The sequence below is a fragment of the Macrotis lagotis genome, chromosome 2 (assembly GCF_037893015.1).
Source record: "Macrotis lagotis isolate mMagLag1 chromosome 2, bilby.v1.9.chrom.fasta, whole genome shotgun sequence".
Classification (NCBI taxonomy): Eukaryota; Metazoa; Chordata; class Mammalia; order Peramelemorphia; family Peramelidae; genus Macrotis; species Macrotis lagotis.
Window position 1 is genome coordinate 295,998,454 of NC_133659.1, and position 19,000 is coordinate 296,017,453.

The 19,000-nt window shown below is 36.9% G+C and overlaps 1 protein-coding gene across 3 annotated transcripts in view; it reads right to left on the reverse strand.

Annotated features, from left to right (window-relative positions):
- The window catches only part of LIN7A (lin-7 homolog A, crumbs cell polarity complex component), a 189,442-nt gene that overhangs the window by 65,717 nt on the left and 104,725 nt on the right, over positions 1–19,000 (reverse strand). For all 3 annotated transcript variants that reach the window (XM_074226514.1, XM_074226516.1, XM_074226515.1), the window contains exons 3-4: positions 11,957–12,028; positions 8,228–8,437 (exon numbers count right to left, since the gene is read on the reverse strand). In XM_074226514.1, the coding sequence (XP_074082615.1) occupies positions 8,228–8,437; positions 11,957–12,028 (282 nt within the window). The remainder of the gene's footprint in view (positions 1–8,227; positions 8,438–11,956; positions 12,029–19,000) is intronic.

Below are 19,000 nucleotides of genomic sequence, written 5' to 3' on the forward strand. Positions count from 1 at the left end.
TTGAAATGAGGATCTAATTTATCTTTTCCCCAAATCCCACTTGCCTTTAGAAATATCATCTTTATGTCCAAGTCACCATCATTTTTCTAATTCCCAAAGTTCATAGTTTTGGCAATATCTCTGATGTCTCAATCTTTCCTCATTCCACATACCTTATCCATTGCCAAATTTTGTTGTTCCTAAAACTAAAATACATCTCACAATCCCAACTCTTCTTTCCACTCACATGGCACCACCATCTTTATTCAAGTTCCCATCATTGCTCTTCTGAATAACTGCAACAACCTTCTAATCAGTCTTCCTCCCACAAAATTCCCCCAAATCCCAGTCTGTTCTCCACTCAGCTATCAAACATGGCTTTTCAAAAGCACATTCTGGCCATATTATGATCCTTCTCAATAAATTCCAATGAATCCATATGACTCTAGGATCAACTATTAGCTCTTCTGTTCAGTTTCAAAGTCTTCATAACCTGGCCCCAATCTAGCTTCCCAACTTTATTATATATTATACTTCTGTCTATAGTCTAAAGTTGAGACAAACTGATCTTGTTGTACCTCACATATGACCCTCTATCTCCCATCTGCTTTCCAAGAATGGATTCAAGGGGCGGCTAGGTGGTGCAGTGGATAAAGCAAAGGCCCTGGAGTCAGGAGTACCTGGGTTCAAATCCGGCCTCAGACACTTAATAATTACCTAGCTGTGTGACCTTGGGCAAGCCACTTAACCCCATGTGCCTTGCAAAAACCTACAAAAAAAAAGAAGCTCACCACACTTGTACTTCTGGGAGGCCTTCATTTCCTTCTAACCTCTGTTCATATAGTAACTTTTTAATAAAGCCTTTCCCAATTCTCCCATCTCCTCATCTAAAAATGTGCATTTATTTTCTGCATATGTATTTATTCATATATATATATATCCTATAGAATAAAAACTTGCTAAAAACAAGGATTGTATAATTTTTATCTTTATCAAGCACCTCACATAGTGTTGACAGTCAGCATTTAATAAATGCTTGTTGATTCATTAATCCTCAGGTGACAGATGGTCCATTGCCAGATTGTTCTCTAACTGGTATATATATATATATATATATATATATATATATATATATATGTGTGTGTGTGTGTGTGTGTGTGTGTGTGTACACACTGATATATATTGCCTTTGAGAAGTTAGTCACTTCCATAGGTTTTTTTGTTTGTTTGTTTTAGGTTTTTGCAAGGCAAATGGGGTTAAGTGGCTTGCCCAAGGACACACAGCTAGGTAATTATTAAATATCTGAGCCCGGATTTGAACCCAGGTACTCCTGACTCCAGGGCCAGTGCTTTACCCATTGCGCCACCTAGCAGCCCTGTCACCTTCCATAGGTTTTTAAGTCATGATGAGGAATTTTGAATCTGGAAACTGCCTCTGTGGTGGTCAATCAAATGATTGTTTCCTAGTCCCTTGTTTTGAATTTGTTATAATACATAACTTATACAGATTCAAGGGTGGTGGGTAAACCCTTTTTGGATTCTTCTCTCTGCAAGATAACTCAATACAAAGTCTTTTCTAAATTATTTCAGTTCTGTGTTTTGTTCTCTGCCTACGATTAAGCCACAGTAGTTAATTAACATTAGACTATAAGATTTTTTTCTCCTTATATAAATAATGCTATGCTGAAAAAAGTAGATTGTTATTATTTTATTTACAATATTGTAGATGTCAGAATAGTATAAAAGACAGGAGGATAACTAACAGTGGATGTAGTAAATAGGATAAGAAGCCTTTCCTGATTCAACAATTCCACCATTTTCCTTCTAGTGATTTTCTCCCATTTCTCCTGCATCTATCTTGTTTATACATAATTGTTGCATGTTGTCTCCATTATTAGATTGTGAACTCAAGAGTGAAGGCTGCTTTTTTTTTGCCTCTCTTTGCATCTTTGGCACTTAGCACAATACCTAACATCCAGTAGGTTCTTAATAAATGCTTTCATTATATATAATGAAAGAATTGGGATGGGATGGTGAATATACCACTAATATAATAATATCTAAATAGTGTCACTGTGAAATGAAGAAAAGGAATAAGCATTTGTTTAGGGTCTACTAAATGCCAGTTACTATATTAAGTGTTTTTATACATTATCTCTTTTGATAGCTGCCTGATCAACTTTGGGGGGGGGGAAGTTATTCAACCTCAGTTTCTCCACTTGTAAAATGAGTGGAGATTGCACAAAATTATCCTCTAAGACCTTTCTGCTCTAAATCAACAATCCTATGAAGATAGAGAAAAGACAGTATGGCATTATGGACAGAAAACTAACTTCAAAATCAGGAAGACCTGTGTTCAAGTCTACCTCAGACACACACACCAGCTGTATGACCTTAGCTAAGTCACTTAACCTCTTATAGGTAATTACAACTTCACGAAGCTAAAATGAAAACCAGGCTTATTACAAAAGAACTGAACATGCAATGTGGAAAACAAAGAGTTCACAATCCATGCAAAAGTTAGGGACCCAGGCACATTTCTGTGACAACAAAATAGTGAAAATATTAATCTTCATTGGGAAAGGGTGTTTGCTCACTGGGAGTACCCCACACTAATGAAATGACAGACCTGGTTCTCTCATAGCCCCAAATGAAATTGTGATAGACTGGAATGCTGAACTGATTAATGATATTTAATTGAGATAAATCAAAGTCCACCAGTGGTAGGAAAAAGGCAGCTACTGAAATACAAGATTATGTGAAAAGTTGTACGAGTTTTAGTGGACTTCAAGCAGCAAGTGTACTGGATCCCTGGAGAGGTGATAGTTAAAATTTCAATATGTGCATTTATATCTTGGAAATGAGCAAATGCTCCAAATTAGGGCATGATTTATCGATTTCTTGGTTGTCTAGACTTGAGAAAATGTTAACGATGAAAACTAAACTTAAATGTGTGCTTGGGATACATTTTTCTCCCATTAGGGAGTCAGTTGTTAAACATTTACCTGCATATCTGACTAAAGATTAGAGATGCTGTATGATCAGACTTTGGTTAGACCTCCATCTGGAATATCCTGTTCAGTGCAGAATAATAGCAACATTGTTAGATGGAGGCATTTGGAGAAAGGTGCCTAGGGTGTTGAAGAAATTTCAGAACAATGCTATCAAACAGTCCTATGAAGTCAACTAGGGCTGCCGAAAGTGTGAAAGTCTTAGAGTTGGGATCTTGGTCTTTAAGCAATGGAAGATTGTTCCACTGAAGATGGAACTACTGATTTCTACATTTCCCCCTGGAAAGTAGAACCAGGACCAATGGGCTGATCAGCCAGATTTTAAGTTTAATATGAAGAAAATTGAGAGGAAGTGTACAAGGTACAATGGAAGGTCCACTGGCTTTAGAGACAGAATATTTTACCTGTATTCAGCATTCAATTCAACACCTTCATTTTAAAGATGAGAAAAGTGAAGGCTAGAGAGATCAATTTATTCTACAAGGAGGAAGTGCCAGAGGCTAGATTTGAACTCAGATTCTCTAATTTGTGAACTATTTCTCTCTCTCCTTTGGAATCTTGGGTAACAGCACTCTCTGGGACTCAATTTCCTCATCTACAAAATGAATTAAATAGCCTCTAAGGACATTTCCAGGTCTAAAGCTGGGATCTAGCACTAATCAAGCAATTTTTGTTGTTTATTCCTGATCAGTCATGTCTGACTTTTTTGTGACCCCATTTGGGTTTTTTCTTTTTTTTTTTGGCAAAGATCCTGGAGTGATGTGCCATTTCCTTTTCTAGCTTATTTTATAGATGGGGAAAGTGAACAGGATCAAATGACACCCAAGATCATACAACCTGTATGTGTCTAAACCCAGATTTGAACTCAGGAAGGGGAGATCCCCCCCGACTCTAGTCCTTACCTTTATATCCACTGTTCCACCTAAGCTGCCCAATTAGAAGTAAAAAAATTATATATACTTGTCCAAAAATAATATGAACTGGCAATATTCCCAACCTTTGATGTCTCCAAACAGAGCCTGGATGTTATTTATGATGATATAGATATACTTCAAATAGGGAATGTACTAGATGATCTTTCTCAAAGCTAACATTCTTTGGTTCAGTGCCATACCTGCCAATCATCATTTTAGCTAACTTGGATTGATACCATCCAACACTCACATGACAAGGGTATTTGTGAATTGACAGTTTCAGAATCAGTTAGCTTGGTTTGATCTTTGTAATACAGCTCTCATTTCATTTTTATGCTTCTAAGTCAGTTAGGATCCTGAATACAGTACTTTGCCATTTTATATTTCACAAGCTATAAGGAAAGGCTAAGGCAATTAGGTGGTGCAGAGTACCAGCTGGGAAGTCTGAAAGACTCATCTACGTGAGTTCAAATCTGGGCTCAGATACCTAATCCAGAATCATACAGCTGGTTTAAAGGTCCATTAAAATTTTCATATCCAGGATTTTATATTTCTCTTTGCCAGAGAGTCCATAATGGAATCAAGAGCCAGCTGATACCCCTCAAGTTTTCACAAAACATATTATACTCATTTATACTCATTCTATATAATCAAAGGATTGAGCTAAGTAGGGTTTGATCTCTGATACAATAAATCTTCTCCAAAGTTTACCCAAATGTAACCTTCACAAAACCTTTCAGTCATTAGGAATGTTTTTGGATACTACCATTGTGTTCAAAGGGAGGATTAAGGTATTCTGAAGTCAGGATCTACTAAGTCTAGTGGGTGATTGTCTCCTTGATATAACTTGAAAATTGTTGAAGCCTTCTTATCCCAAAATATCTTTCCCAGTTGACCTTCCTGATGCCTAAAATTCTACCATTAGAAGTGCATTTTTGATTTTTCAGCAAAATCCCTTTAAAGACGTAGCATCACAAGGCAGAAAATCACCGCAAACGTGACCTGGTAAGACCTTTTGAAAACCAAATCGATAGTTTTATGTTTTAGATAATGACAGAAGTGTAAAGAAGAGTTGAAAGGGGAAATAAGAGGACCTCTTTGGGCTTCAGCTTCCTCATCTGTAAAATAAAAGTGGGTGAACTATATGACCTCTAAAATCCTTTCTAACGCTAGGTCTGTGATCGTATGACTACCCAGCACATGCTTTATGTTCATTTGTTATCTCCTTTTGCTTTCAAGGCTGCTTTTGATTGGTTTCTAACTAGGTTCCACCTGGATAAAGCGGTGGACTTAGGAGGGTATTAGACAAAGAACCCATACCAACATCACTCCTAAAGGGAGATCCTTTGTCAATGTACAAACGAGTATGAGAAATAACACTAATAATAGCCAGCTTTTATAAAGCATTTTGTTGTTGGTTATTCAGTCAATTTCTGTTGCGTCCAACTCTTTGAGAACCCATTTGGGGCTTTCTTGGAAAAAGATACTGGAGTGGTTTGCCGTTTCCTTCTCCAGTCCCTTTTACAGATGTGATGAACGAGGCAAACAGGGTTAAATGATTTGTCCAGGGTTCCACAGCTAATCAATGTCTGAGAGTAGATTTGAACTCGGGTCTTCCTGACTTCAGGTCTGACTCTCTAGTCCCCCTGTGATGCCTTTCCAAAATTTGCGAAACATTTTGTGTACATTTTCTAATTCAATCTTTAGAATAGACTTTTGAGAAAGAGCTACTATTATTTCCATTTTAAAGATAATGTAACTGAAACTGTGAGAGTTTGAGCAACATGACAAGTGTCACATGAACTGAGACAGGATTTGAACTGAGAGCTTTTGACTCCAAGTCCAACACTCTCTCTGCTACCTTTGGAAATAAAACCTGCTCAGATGACTCTACTGGCTGGACACAATGTGCTTCAGTTTTGGTTTTTGGTTAGTTTACTAACTGCCCTTCCTATTAGAGGTAGAATTCTCAGCCTGGGAACCAGGGGATTGACCTGCCTTGCCCTTATCCTTCAACCCATTTAGCACTAACCTCCAACCCAATTCCTCTTTTGGGTGGGGAACCCCAGGCTTCACAGTTTCAGCAGGATGCACAGTGAGATATATATGGAATCCATTTACACCTCTTATCTGCTAGACCTGTGTGATTTTTATGTGTCTTGGAGGTTCAAGCTCGGAGCTGGAAGTAATAGTAATCTATAACGACAACGACTCACAGTCCCCGTCTACCTGAATGGGTTTATATCACTCCATACCTGTGGCTATCACAACTATTACTTTTTGCTAATGATTCTTATCATTAAAATCATTCAAAATAGTCTAGGACTGTGGATTAAGAAATAGCCAAACTTGTAATTTTTCATTTTCCCATATTTCATTATGATGATAGTTTTTTTTCATGTACTCTGTATATGCTTACAATACATATATTCAGACATTCACACATAATTTGCTTTAAGAACTGTCTGGTCCAGTATATAGCAAGCCTTCCATTATTATCTTTGAACAAAATAATTCTGCCCTGAAATTATCAGTTAAAATTGGTTTTAAAAAATTCAGGAGTGTTTAGAGGTCCATTAAAGATGTTAAAACATCATCTTAAATGACCTTACAAAACATGAAATAAATTTTCTGTAAAATTAAATAAAACCTGCCTCCTCTGAAATTGGGAGAGATTGCAGTTTTGATACATATGACACAACATTAGAATCCTGAATAATTTAGGATGCCAGAGTCTTATGATTCAATGTAAACTACATGTAAAACTACAACTGAAACAAATCTTTACAAAATCTTTACAGCCTTTAAAGCAGTTTTAAAATACACTGAGACTTTTGGGACACCAAAAATAATTCCAGATTTTAATTGGGCCTTATTCATTTCTTTGCTATTCATAAATAGGAAAGGAATTGTCCCCCCCCCCCCTTTTTTGTTCCTGAAATTTCAAGCTTGTTAAGCAAGACAGTTAAGAGTGGATGAATGATCAAGGTAAATAGCAAATATGATCGTCCTTTTTTCTCACATCTTTGTCAGTGTCTTAGTCCTTGTGAAAATGCTGAAAAAAATTGTGATAATTATTGGGTTCTCTGTTATTTGTGGGAGCCATATTATATACAGTGCATTTTAATAAAACTACAAAAATTTGGCTTTTATGTTTCCACCCCAAAACTTTAAAATTTCATTCGTTTCTTTCTTTCTTATTTTAAGGCCAGAGGGATGGAGAAAAGATGAGAGATAAAAAATGCTTTTCTAATTGAACAAAATAATTTTTTTAAAAAATAGTTGCCACTGGTCTATATATTGAAAAGTATCTGACACTTATCTATAACCTAACTTAGTTTCTCTCTAGAATCTTTGTCTGGGTTGGGGAAAGGTCAGTATTAAGTAGGATTACTTTTTTTTTACTTAACTTTTACTTAACAAATCCATGATTTTACCAGCATGATCCTCTTTCACTAGCATTCTACACCTTTCAGGCCTTGTTAAGCAATCCTCATGAGCAACTTTGGAAAAATTAACCACCTGGTGGTCACCCATCTGGAAATAAGCCTCTCTGAATTTGGGAAATATGGCCCTCCCAACCTAGAAATACAGCTTCTTAATCTTGCCAGAGTTTGTGTTTTGCTGATATAATCTTCAGGAAGCCAAGCTCCCCTTCATATCATGAGGCACCAGGGGAGAACCTTGGTAGAGTATTAAATTCTATAATCTAACTAAAGAATATCTCCTGCCATATTTTCCATTTTTACACATGTTGGTATTTCATGACATTAATACTGGTCTCTTGGCTTTTTTTTTAATACAGCTCAAAATCCTTAATCTTAAATGATACCTTTCAAAAACATGTATATTTATCTAGACCAGGAGTTCTTGATTGCTTCCCCAAGTGATGAATGATAGATTTCAGGCCATCTGTGATCTTGGATATTAAAAAATGTGTATTTTCACTGACTTACAACTATAAATTAGGATTTCCTTAAAGCAAAACATTGAATATATGTCTAAATATCCTTGGTCTATAATATCTGGATGTGTACCTGTGTTTAAAAAAATATTCTATTTACCAAACTCAAGAGAATTATAAAGAAATTGCACATATGGAGACATTGTCTCACTCAGTTGAATGAGAAGTGAAGAAGAGGTGAACCATAAAATTATTGTTAAACATTTACTGTCCTCACTTATTTCACACAAAATTGTTGTTTGTGTCAGGACTTCTTGCTACAGTCAACAGGATATACTAATATTTCAAAGGTATCTATATTAATTCCATGGTGATCTGGGAGGAAGGGAAAGGAAATCCATGGTTATAATAAGAACATACCACTCCATTCACTGACAGCAGCTGGTCTCCCCTTTTGAGGCCTCCGTGTCTTTCAGCCACTCCTCCAGGAATGATGCGAGATATATAAATGGGGGAGTTTTGCTCCTTTCCTCCCATCACATTAAAGCCAAGGCCCTCATCAGTCTTGGGTAGTTCCACTACTCGAGGATGGGAATGACCTTCACTAGCTGCAAAAGCTGCGACCGTTGCCTGAAAGACAAGATGTTCATTTGGCAATGAGATTAAGGACAAACCAGGGTACCAAATTTACAGCAGGTAAACAGCAGCTATTCAAGCTAGGATGGCATTATCCTGGGAAAGAAAGGGAAGGAACACAATTTTCACTATTTAGATATCGATTGTGCATTGGATTTCTCCTAGAATGCCTCAAGCTCCCTTATCTTCTTTTTTCTACTTGTGAAATCTATCCTTTGAGGAAGAATGAATTGGTAGAAAAAGTATTATCCTAGAAGTCAAAGGGCTGAGGTCTGAATCCTGTGTTTTGGGGCAAATTCATTCTTTTCTATAGGACTCAGTTTCTTTCTATGTACAAGTGAAGAGGTTGAACTCAATGACATCTGACAACTCTAGATTTATCATTCGAGGCCCAGATCAAAAGTTACCATGAAAGCCAGCTTAATTACCATAGCAAGAATTGATTTCCCCTCACATGATATATCACACACTGCCTGGTGTTGAGATAGCTGTCTTATCTCTCCTACTAGACAATGAGCTCTTTGAATACAGTTAAGGCATCCCACTAGAAGCATTGAATGAGTAAACTGATATATATATAGATATATATATATGTTATATCTTTTGCTATCATTTCCAGACTGAGCATTAATTTGATAACTTTCACTACCCATCCCTCCCCAAACACACTTTTTTGATAAAAACTGATGATACTTATGGGAACTATTACCAGTAAAACATCTGTAGATTCAAATATTTCAGTTTTTTTAAATTGATTTGGGCTGACTAGAAGTCCTGAATGAACTAAATAGATGGAACATACCTTTTATTGACATTCTCAGACTATTAATTTAGTAAATTTCCCCCACCCTCCCACACACGTTTTTGGTAAAGACTGATGCTGCCTATAGGAACTATTACCATTTAAAACATCTGTAGGTTCAAATATCTCAGTTTTATTTGGAATTAATTTGGGCTGACTAGAAGTCCTGAAAGAAGGAACTTGAACCTTTTTACTGACATTCGCAGACTATTAATTTAGTAAATTTCATCCCTCCCCTTTTTGTAAATACTGATGACGCCTATAGGAACAATTACCATTTAAAACATCTGTAGGTTCAAATACTTCAGTTTTACTTGGAATTAATTTGGACTCATTAAAAGCCCTGATTGAAGGAACTAAATAGGAGGAGGTAGTACCTTTTACTGGCATCCTCAGACTATTAATTTGGCAAATTTCATCCCCCATCCTTTTTTTTTTAATACAGATGATACCTATAGGAACTGTTACCATTTGAAACTTTACCATTTAAACTATCTCTGGCTCAACTACCTCAGCTTTATTTGAAATCAACTTGGGCTCATATATGGCCTATGTTAAGATAAGCCTGGCATCTTTATATTATTACACAATATTATATAATATCCCCTGAATTTTTTAATACTTTCAACCATCTTGATATAATGAATTTTGAAGGAGTTGTCAAATATCATCTAAAATATAAAAAACATCCTGATCTTTCTTTCTGATGTAAAGCATGTTTGTTATTTAACATTTGTATTTTTGTATTACTCATTTTTATAACTTCAAATAATCAGCTAGCTTTATATTACTTTCCAAGGAAATCATTCATAAGATCACCAATTCATATCTAGAAGAGATCTGAAAAGCTCTCAAGTACAAAGTTCTTTATTTTACAAAGAAGGAAACTGAAGGCTCAGAGATTAAGCGACTCACCTAGGGGTCACACAGTTAACTTGATCTAAAAGTATCCTTAGTATACTCAATACTGAGACAGGATTCAAACCCACGACTACTGGCTCCAAATTTAGTGCTTATCCATCATCCACTCTATCACTAACTTTTTGTGAGTTCTATTTCAGTAGATCCTGGTCTGTAAAAATCAAAGGCTTGGATGACATGATCTTTGAGGTCTCTTTACATCTGGAACGTAAAAGCCTATCTTTCAAGAAGAGAGATTTTCACTTTTATTTGTCCTTCATAACTTCCTTTTGATTACCTGTCCACTATGAGGTGATTTATTAAACACTTATAAAATATTGATCCCTGCTACTTAACATTCTTTCCCCCACATGGTCTCATTAGCATCAATTTAGCATTATGCTAATGTCTTCATTTAGTGATAGGGAGTGAATGATATGACAGTAGTGGCTTGCTTTCAGTTCCATGCTTGGCTCATGCAGACCTTGCCATCACGCATGCATGGGTTAAGTGGCTAACACGGATGCAGTGCAGACAGCCCAGAGACAACCAGGAAATACTGTTCTATTGGTAAGATGGTACAGCTTTCCTGCTGTTCTACATGAATAAGAAATGAGAATGGTAAAGCAATACATAATTTTCAGCAACCTTAATTACACCACGTAGAAAACATGTTTTCGTGTTCCGTCTCAACATAAACAAATCATGATCTAATGAGTACGATATTCCATTTTTGCTTGACTACAACTTCAAAGATCTACAGCTTTCATTTATATTTCTGAATATGAATATAAAGGCTACAGAAAAAGGTGAGAGAAATCAGATGAAGGGTTAGCTCTCAAATAAGAGATGATGAAATGCAGCAAAGAATTAATGGGTAGAAAATTCTTGCTATTTATGCATTGTCAGATAGCTAACTTTCCTAGAGAAAAAAAAAATACATACCTTTTCTAAAATATGCTGAGTTTTTCAAATATGTGGTTCATTGCAAATGATTTTGAAGGTCATGGTTTACTAATGGTTTATTTTTCAGTATACTACATGATCATTTTTACAATTTCTTGTAAAGTTCCTGGTAAGAGAGCCTCTGATATCTCTGGTTCTGAGTTTCTTGGGCTGGAAAATTGTTTCACTCAGGCTTTTTGTTGTTCTGCCACTCTAGAATGGATTTGGCTAGAGTCATTATTTAAAGGTATTTGGAGAGGTCTGGGGGAGAACTTGTGGGGATTCCTGCCTTCAGTATGCCATCTTGGCTCCTCTCTGGTTTGTTTCTGCGTTTCAAAGGGAAAAAAGGTCCCTGGCATAGGATAGGAGAAGCAAGCCCGTCCTCTTGGGTCTCAGGCTGGTCAGGGCTCCCCCTCTGGGTGCCCACCCTATTCAGTGACTGGGCCACGCAGAGCCTGAGAAGGAATCTGAGATCAATATGCATGGAATATGATACATTTCCATAGCTAATAGATACATTTTTCAGCCTTATGCAAAGAAATCCCCCATGCACTGAATAGGCCCTATTGTCCTAGAACAATATCAGAAAACCATGGAGTATCTCATACAATGAGCCAGTAGATTTGCTTGACGCTCAGTGAATTCAATGAAATCATTCTCCTTTGTTAAGCTACAGAAGCCGCAGAAATGTTGAATTTTCCATTAGGAGTTTTACCTGGGAAGCAGTACTGGTCTAGACTCTGGGCTGCCACTGATGTCTAAATTTTCTTACAGTGTACACACGAGAATACCTGAAATACACACGCGCACAGTCAATTACTGGATCAATGGGGTAGAGTATATTTTTAAAGCTACACAAGACTCACCTTTGCAGTTGCCCTGGCACGGAACTCCGGGCATCCATTCACTGTGATGGTTTCATGCATATATTGATACACCTGAAAGGTTCACGGAAAGAAACAAAAAAGATTTGGTAAGGATATATAAAAGGAATTCTTTTCATCATTAATATAACATAGGAAAAATGGAGACTTTTGACCCAAATGCTGCTCATTTCAGGAGAAGGTGCAGGACAAGGGAAGGAGATGGGTTTCACTTCTGCAATTTTACTTTTTTTGAAATGTAGGACTTTTCCCTTTACTTTGTCATGTATAATCCATTACAAATGAATTATACATGTGTTAGAATCACTCAGGGGTATAAAGTGTTAGTTGGTGGCTCCTTAAAATACTCTCCTAAGACAAACTCTTCTTCTTTTTACAGAATTGTATTATTTTTGAAAGCAAGTAGGTTGCTCAAATTATTGTTACAAATTATTTTCATGATTTGTAATTTAATTCACTTTAGGAACCTATTTGACTTTAGGTTTCTGTACTAACCAATGAGCCATTAGATAGGAGAGAAAAGGATTAACGTTCTAAGAAAAAGCAAGTGAAAGAGAAGAATTAGAAATCTAAAAGCAGGGATAAAATAAAAGTTGGGTGATATATTGAAATATGTAAAAGGTTCTATTGAAGCAGGGAACAGGGAATTTTCCTTTAGGACAGGAAAGGCTTTGCACGTAGCTTGTAGTACTAGAATGCCACCCATGTTCAATGAGTGCTCTCTTAGTTACTCCTTGGCATATGCATTGAAGAATAACTGGAGTCGGGTGGGTAAACCAGCCCTTAAGCACCACCCTTGTCCCATCCACTGGAAATGTGTTTAATTGACGCCCCACTGAGTTCCTTCCTTTTTCTTTCTTTGCTTCGCCCCATGCTGGATGCAAGCTGTCTCACTTGGGTTCTGTCTCTCTAAGCTGCCTTGATTTAGCCATGTGGCAGGACAATATGGCCCCAGCTCCATGTGTCTGGATCTATATTGATCTAAGCTTTTCTTTTCTTCTCCTTTCCTCTCCTGGTATTTCATTTTCCCTTCTTTTCTCTAAGCTTCTTCTCTTTTCCCTTTCTCCTTTTTAACTTGATTATTCTTTTCCCAACTTGTCCTGCTTGCTGTTCCCCTGATAGATGAAAACTCACTTTCCCTCTCAGCTTCTTCTCTTTAACAATATGATTCTAACTCCATATGGCCGGATCTATGTTGATCTAAGCTTCTCTCTCTTTCTCCCAAGTTCTTCTTCTTTTCCCTTCTAACTTGACTACTTCTTTCCTGACTTGTAACCACCAATATGACTGCAGCTCCATGCTGGATCTATGGGGGGGGTGGTCTAAGCCAAGTCACGTAAATTGGTTTTTTTCCAATTTCTTTCCTTTTTCTTTTAAATCTTCAGTTTCAACTCTTGATAATCAGTCCTTTAAATAGCTCACCATCTTGCTACCTCTCCAGAAAGCTTAATCTGTGAACTGTTTGTGGTCATCTCTGAACTTTACTACACAAAGTGTGAACTTTTCTGTAATAGCATGTGAACTTTGTAGTATCCTGTGAATTAAAATTTAGCTTTTCTTAAATCCAAGATCAGGTTGGTGTAACTGTGAGTTTTTCACTTAGAATGAACCCAAAATTTAAGCCCCCTTTTCCTGATGGCAGCATTTTCTCACCATCACAATGATCTTATCAATTTGGGAGATCCCATCAGTGATGTGGCAGTTATAACTCACTCATGCCTACTCAGTCTATGTGCCTATAAGTCTTGCCTACATAAAACTATTATTCTTTTTGTTTCTTATATATTAAATGTTGTCTACTGATCCCACTAACCATGTGCCCTCTATGTAATACTCATTTTCAGTTCTTGAGACTGTTATTCTCCCTGTATACTTGCTATGCAAAATTGATATGAATTTTAATGGAAAGCATTCACTGAACCCTTATATCTTCTATAAATTTCTCTAAGTTCATGATCTGAGATAATATATTTATCAGGAGAATTTTAATATCTTGCTATAAGAATGGCCAAGGACAAACAATGCAGTGCCATCATAAATGTCCTTAATATAGTCTCAAAAACCCCTTTCTTGCTCTGTTCCTCCAAATATATCCATGTGATGTCAGAAGAAAGTAAAGAAGACCCTATTCTGGTTTCTCTTCAGATTGAATAAATCTTTTGTGTAAAACAAAAAGAAAAAAGAAAAAGAAAGTAAGGCAGGCTTCTAGATTGATGAGTAGACCCTATGTTGCAGACTTAAAGGAGGATGTAACCAAGAGTCTGATAGGATGAGTTGGCAAGGATGGGTTGTAACCTACATCATTGGTGGGAAGTCCCAAATTGAAGAGAATTGAGTATTCCCATTTGGTATTTGGCTCCCTTTTTAAAAAAAATACTGGTTGAGGCTTTTTTCTTTCCTGTGATTCTCTGTTTGGCAAGATCAAGAAAATAGTGCAAAGATTTTGTTCCAGGAGATGTCACTCAGGTGTATAGTTCTACTTTCATTATGGGGTCAATGAGTTCATCTCTCTCAATTTTAATATAAGGTAAAGTCCACTAACTGGACTGACCTCTTTCCTTAACTTAGAGACTTATTCTTGCTCATGTAATGAAAATGTCAGAATATTATAAGGGTCAATTATAAAAATTTGGTCTAGGATGTCAGTGATATAGCATCCTTAATCAAGTGCTGAGGGGCGGCTAGGTGGCATAGTGGATAAAGCACCAGCCTTGGAGTTAGGAGTACCTGGGTTCAAATCCGGTCTCAGACACTTAATAATGACCTAGCTGTATGGCCTTGGGCAAGCCACTTCACCCCATTTGCCTTGCAAAAAACCCTAAAAAAAATCAAGTGCTGAGATGTGGTCAGATATGTCAGCTTCAAAAACCTAATCTGATATCTATAGAATCCAAATCTAGTATAGAAAGTCATCTTCCATTCTTCCTAGGTCTTAAGCTACTCAAAATTATAAACCTCCCAATAAACTCATTTTGTCAAGAACATATAGACCCTAAGTCTTTCTTAGAACACATGTAATAAGGAGAAGCAGATAACAGTGGTGGATTAAATGGCTCTTCTTCTTAAGCTGAATTCAAAGAATACAACTGATCTCCTCTAGAGACTATGATGGAAGAAAAATCGCTGGTCTAATACAAGGATCACCTTTTTTTTGACTAACTTTATACTTCAATTACTGATGGGTGTTATCATCCCAAGAAAAGCTTGATGAAGTGATCATAATTCTCTCATACAGTGATGACTCATCTAGTTCCTTCCTACTAAATAAAATTCAGTTCTCTGGAGACCTCCCAGTTACATGACTCTCCATTGTGAGCATTATGCCCAAAAGGTAGTTCCTGGGATGTCTTCAGGTGATGCTGACATCATTCTTCTTTGGGGAAAAGGCATACCTTTAGTATCTTGGCCTATATGGGTATTATGGCATTGAAGACATAGCCACTCAAAGAATGCTTCAGCTATCACTTGTTTTTAGGTTTTTGCAAGGCAAATGGGGTTAAGTGGCTTGCCCAAGGTCACACAGCTAGGTAATTATTAAGTGTCTGAGATTGGATTTGAACCCAGGTACTCCTGACTCAAAGGCTTTATCCACTACACCACCTAACCGCCCCCAAGCTATCACTTTCAAAGTATGTTTTATTCCTCTCCCTGACTAGAGAGAGTGGAATTATTTCATATGATACAAGATCTCATTTATCCCATCTTGATCTACCTTCCATCATCATATATCTATACATGATTTTGAACTTCTGAATAAGGAACCAGAAAATATGAATTACTCATACCCCAGAGGCTATCAAAACTATTCTTTGTTTACTATGCCTCTCTGAAGAACTTTAAACTTTCTTGGGCAAGAAGGTGAAAATATCATTATGAAGACATTTGTTTACCCATTTTATACCCTTCCTAGAGGTGAGAGGATCCTCAGTCTCAAAGCATCAAAAATATGAGCAGTCTGTACAGCCCATCATCTTTATTCAGACCCCCTCAATTGTTGAGCAAATCCTGAAACAGCATAGCACCCATATGCACCAATCTAGGTAACATGCAGCAATGCAAGCACACTACAAAGCTTTCGCAACTATTTCTTTGACAAGATCAATAGCAAAAGCCACACAGAACACAGGAGAAGATGGAGGTGAGTAGGACAACATGCCACCAAAGCTAAATCATAGAGCCTGATGCAGGTTCTCAAGAGTTCCAAGGGGATATACAAGGGAGCCTGAGATCAATGCAAGTATGGGATATTTTATATGTAGCTAATATACTCATTTTTTAACACTACACAAAGAAATTCTCCAGGCATTGAAGAGGCCCTATGGTCATTACATACACAACACTGAATCTCACAAAGGGCTTACTCAGTGATATGCTAGCCCTGATTTGGCTGGTAACCTTGCCTAACTACTTTCTCTTCCATCACTTATGTATGAGTGAAGCATCTCTTAGGGATAGTTTTAGCTATGTTTGCCCTTCCCTAAATTAATAGCCAATAGAAATCAATCAAAAATATAGAGTCAAGTCCAAATCATGGTTAGGAAAATGAGGTTCATTATTTTCACTCTTAATCCAAAGTTAAAGTCGGTGGTTTTTCTCTGAAATTTTCTAGCTCCAAGTAAGACTTGTTAAAGTCCTTAACTTAAAAAGGCCAAGATCTTTTACTACATCCTGGACCATTTCCAGTCAACATGATCCATATTGAGCCACTGGACTCCAGATGGCCCTGGAGAACAATGTGGGGCTAGTTGGGTATTTTTATGTTTTTTTTTTTTTAATTTTTCAAGGCAATGGGGTTAAGTGGCTTTCCCAAGGCCATACGGCTAGGTAATTATTAAGTGTCTGAGGCCAGATTTGAACTCAGGTACTCCTGACTCCAGGGCCAGTGCTCTATCCACTGCACCACCTAGCTGCCCCAGGGCTAGTAGTTTTGCACAGCTTTCCCACCCCCCCCACTTAAATCCAAATCACTTGAAAGTTATAACATCACCTTTCTGATGTCATGGCACTCATCTAGAACTTATAACCAACAAGAAAAAATGTTGAAAGATTTTGAACAAGTCATTTATTTATTTATTTATTTATTTATTTATTTATTTGTTTGTTTGTTTGTTTGTTTGTTTGTTTGTTTGTTTATTTAAGGCAATAGGGTTAATTGACTTGCCAAGGCCACACAGCTAGGCAATTATTAAGGTCTGATTTGAACTCAGGTCCCCCTGACTCCAGTGCCAGTACTCTATCCACTGTGCAATCTAGCTGCCCCTGAACAAGTTCTTTAACTTCTGTGATTCTCAGTTTTTTCATCTGTAAAATGAATGACAACAATTCCTGAGATAGAAAGTATGTTTTTTTCCACTTAAATTCCTTTTCCCAGACCAACTTTGTGATTTCCTAGGATATGGAATATCCAGTGACGAAATTCCTTTAACCAATGTTGTTGGCTTCAATCTGATTGAATTAATAGGTCTTAGAGAATTGCTTGAGGACAATGAGTTGAGGTGACTTACCTAGGGTCACACAGTCATTAGGAGTGAGAAGTACAAATTGAAGCAAGGTCTTCTAGAGCTTGAAGTTGGGCTCTCTAGCCACTATTCCATTGGTGTCAAACTGAAATAGAAATTAGGGCCACCAGACCATACCTAACAATGACTATGGGTCTTATTTTGATTTAGAATACCATCTTATGACATTGTTTATGCTGCTGAATTGTTATTAATTCTATTAAATATTTCCTAATTGAATTTGAATCTGATTCTGGCTGGCATCAGGGGTTTTGTGACCCCTCTGTATTACTCCATGCTTCCACTTGCTGTTATGTTAATACCTCATACAAAATTACTATAGTGGCAAATACAGCACAGAATTAGAGAGTAGATTTAGGAAATTCCAAAGATGTCTTAGTCACTTTCTGTTTAAAGATTTATGAGATTCAGAGAGTAAGACACAGAGCCACACAACTGGGCAATAAGAAAAAAGAACCAGGAAGTCCATTGTTAGGATTTGAAAGAAATTGTGGTAAATATAATGGAGGCTTCTGTTTCAAAAGTAGATGGAGGAGAGGGAGAGGGACAGTGGGAGGGGAAAGGAGAGGGGGAGAGAAGGGGGAGAGGGGGAGAGATGAGGAGAAGGAAGATGAGGAAAAGGAGGAAGAGGAACATAATGGATCTCAATGTTTATTGCTTAATAAGATAATTATTGCAAAGCTCCTAGACATGGGGCTCTTGGCACACAGAAAGTATTATGTAAATGTTAGTTATTTATAAATTACTTAGCACAGAAACTTTTAGTTAATATTATTGTTATAAGTTTTAGTTAATATTATTATTGGGTGAGTGTTTCAAGAGCAAATGAGATAATGATTGTAAAGAGCTTGGCACATAGAAACCTCTATATAAATGTTAATGGTGATTATTATTTTCAAGAAGCAGCATTTCAAGAGGCAATATTTGATCTCAGGTCTTTATGACTCAGTAGGGTTTGGTCTATAAGAAACATCTACCTTTCATTCATATAAGACTTTCCTATACTAAAGAAATCACAGATCCACTCCTATCCCCCCAAAAAAGAATGCCTCTATTGTATACTAAAGAATGCTTTTCGGTATCATGCAATGAAGATTATAGAGCTACAACTGAAATCGACTTCAGGGACCATAACACCAACCTCCTAGGTTTACAGACTAGGAAACTGAGGCCCAAGAAAGTTAGGTAGCTTGCCAAAGGTCACATAGGTGGTGACTGTTAGAGAGGGTGTTTATACCTAGGTCCTCTGACTAAAGAGTATATGATCTTTGGATAATGTGGGGAAGAACTTTATAAAATGAATTTATAAATGAATTATCTTCAAAATGGTGACTGAAGTCTTTTGAGGGGAAGGATACAAGTCTATTTTGTGTGTTTCTATTATAAAATATCAACATTTTTTCCACTGGACAGATATCTGAGGCCTAGGTCTTTTACTTTATTAATTAAAAAAAACCTACAGCAGATCTGCATTGAAGCTATATAATTCAGTTAGAAAATTTTGATT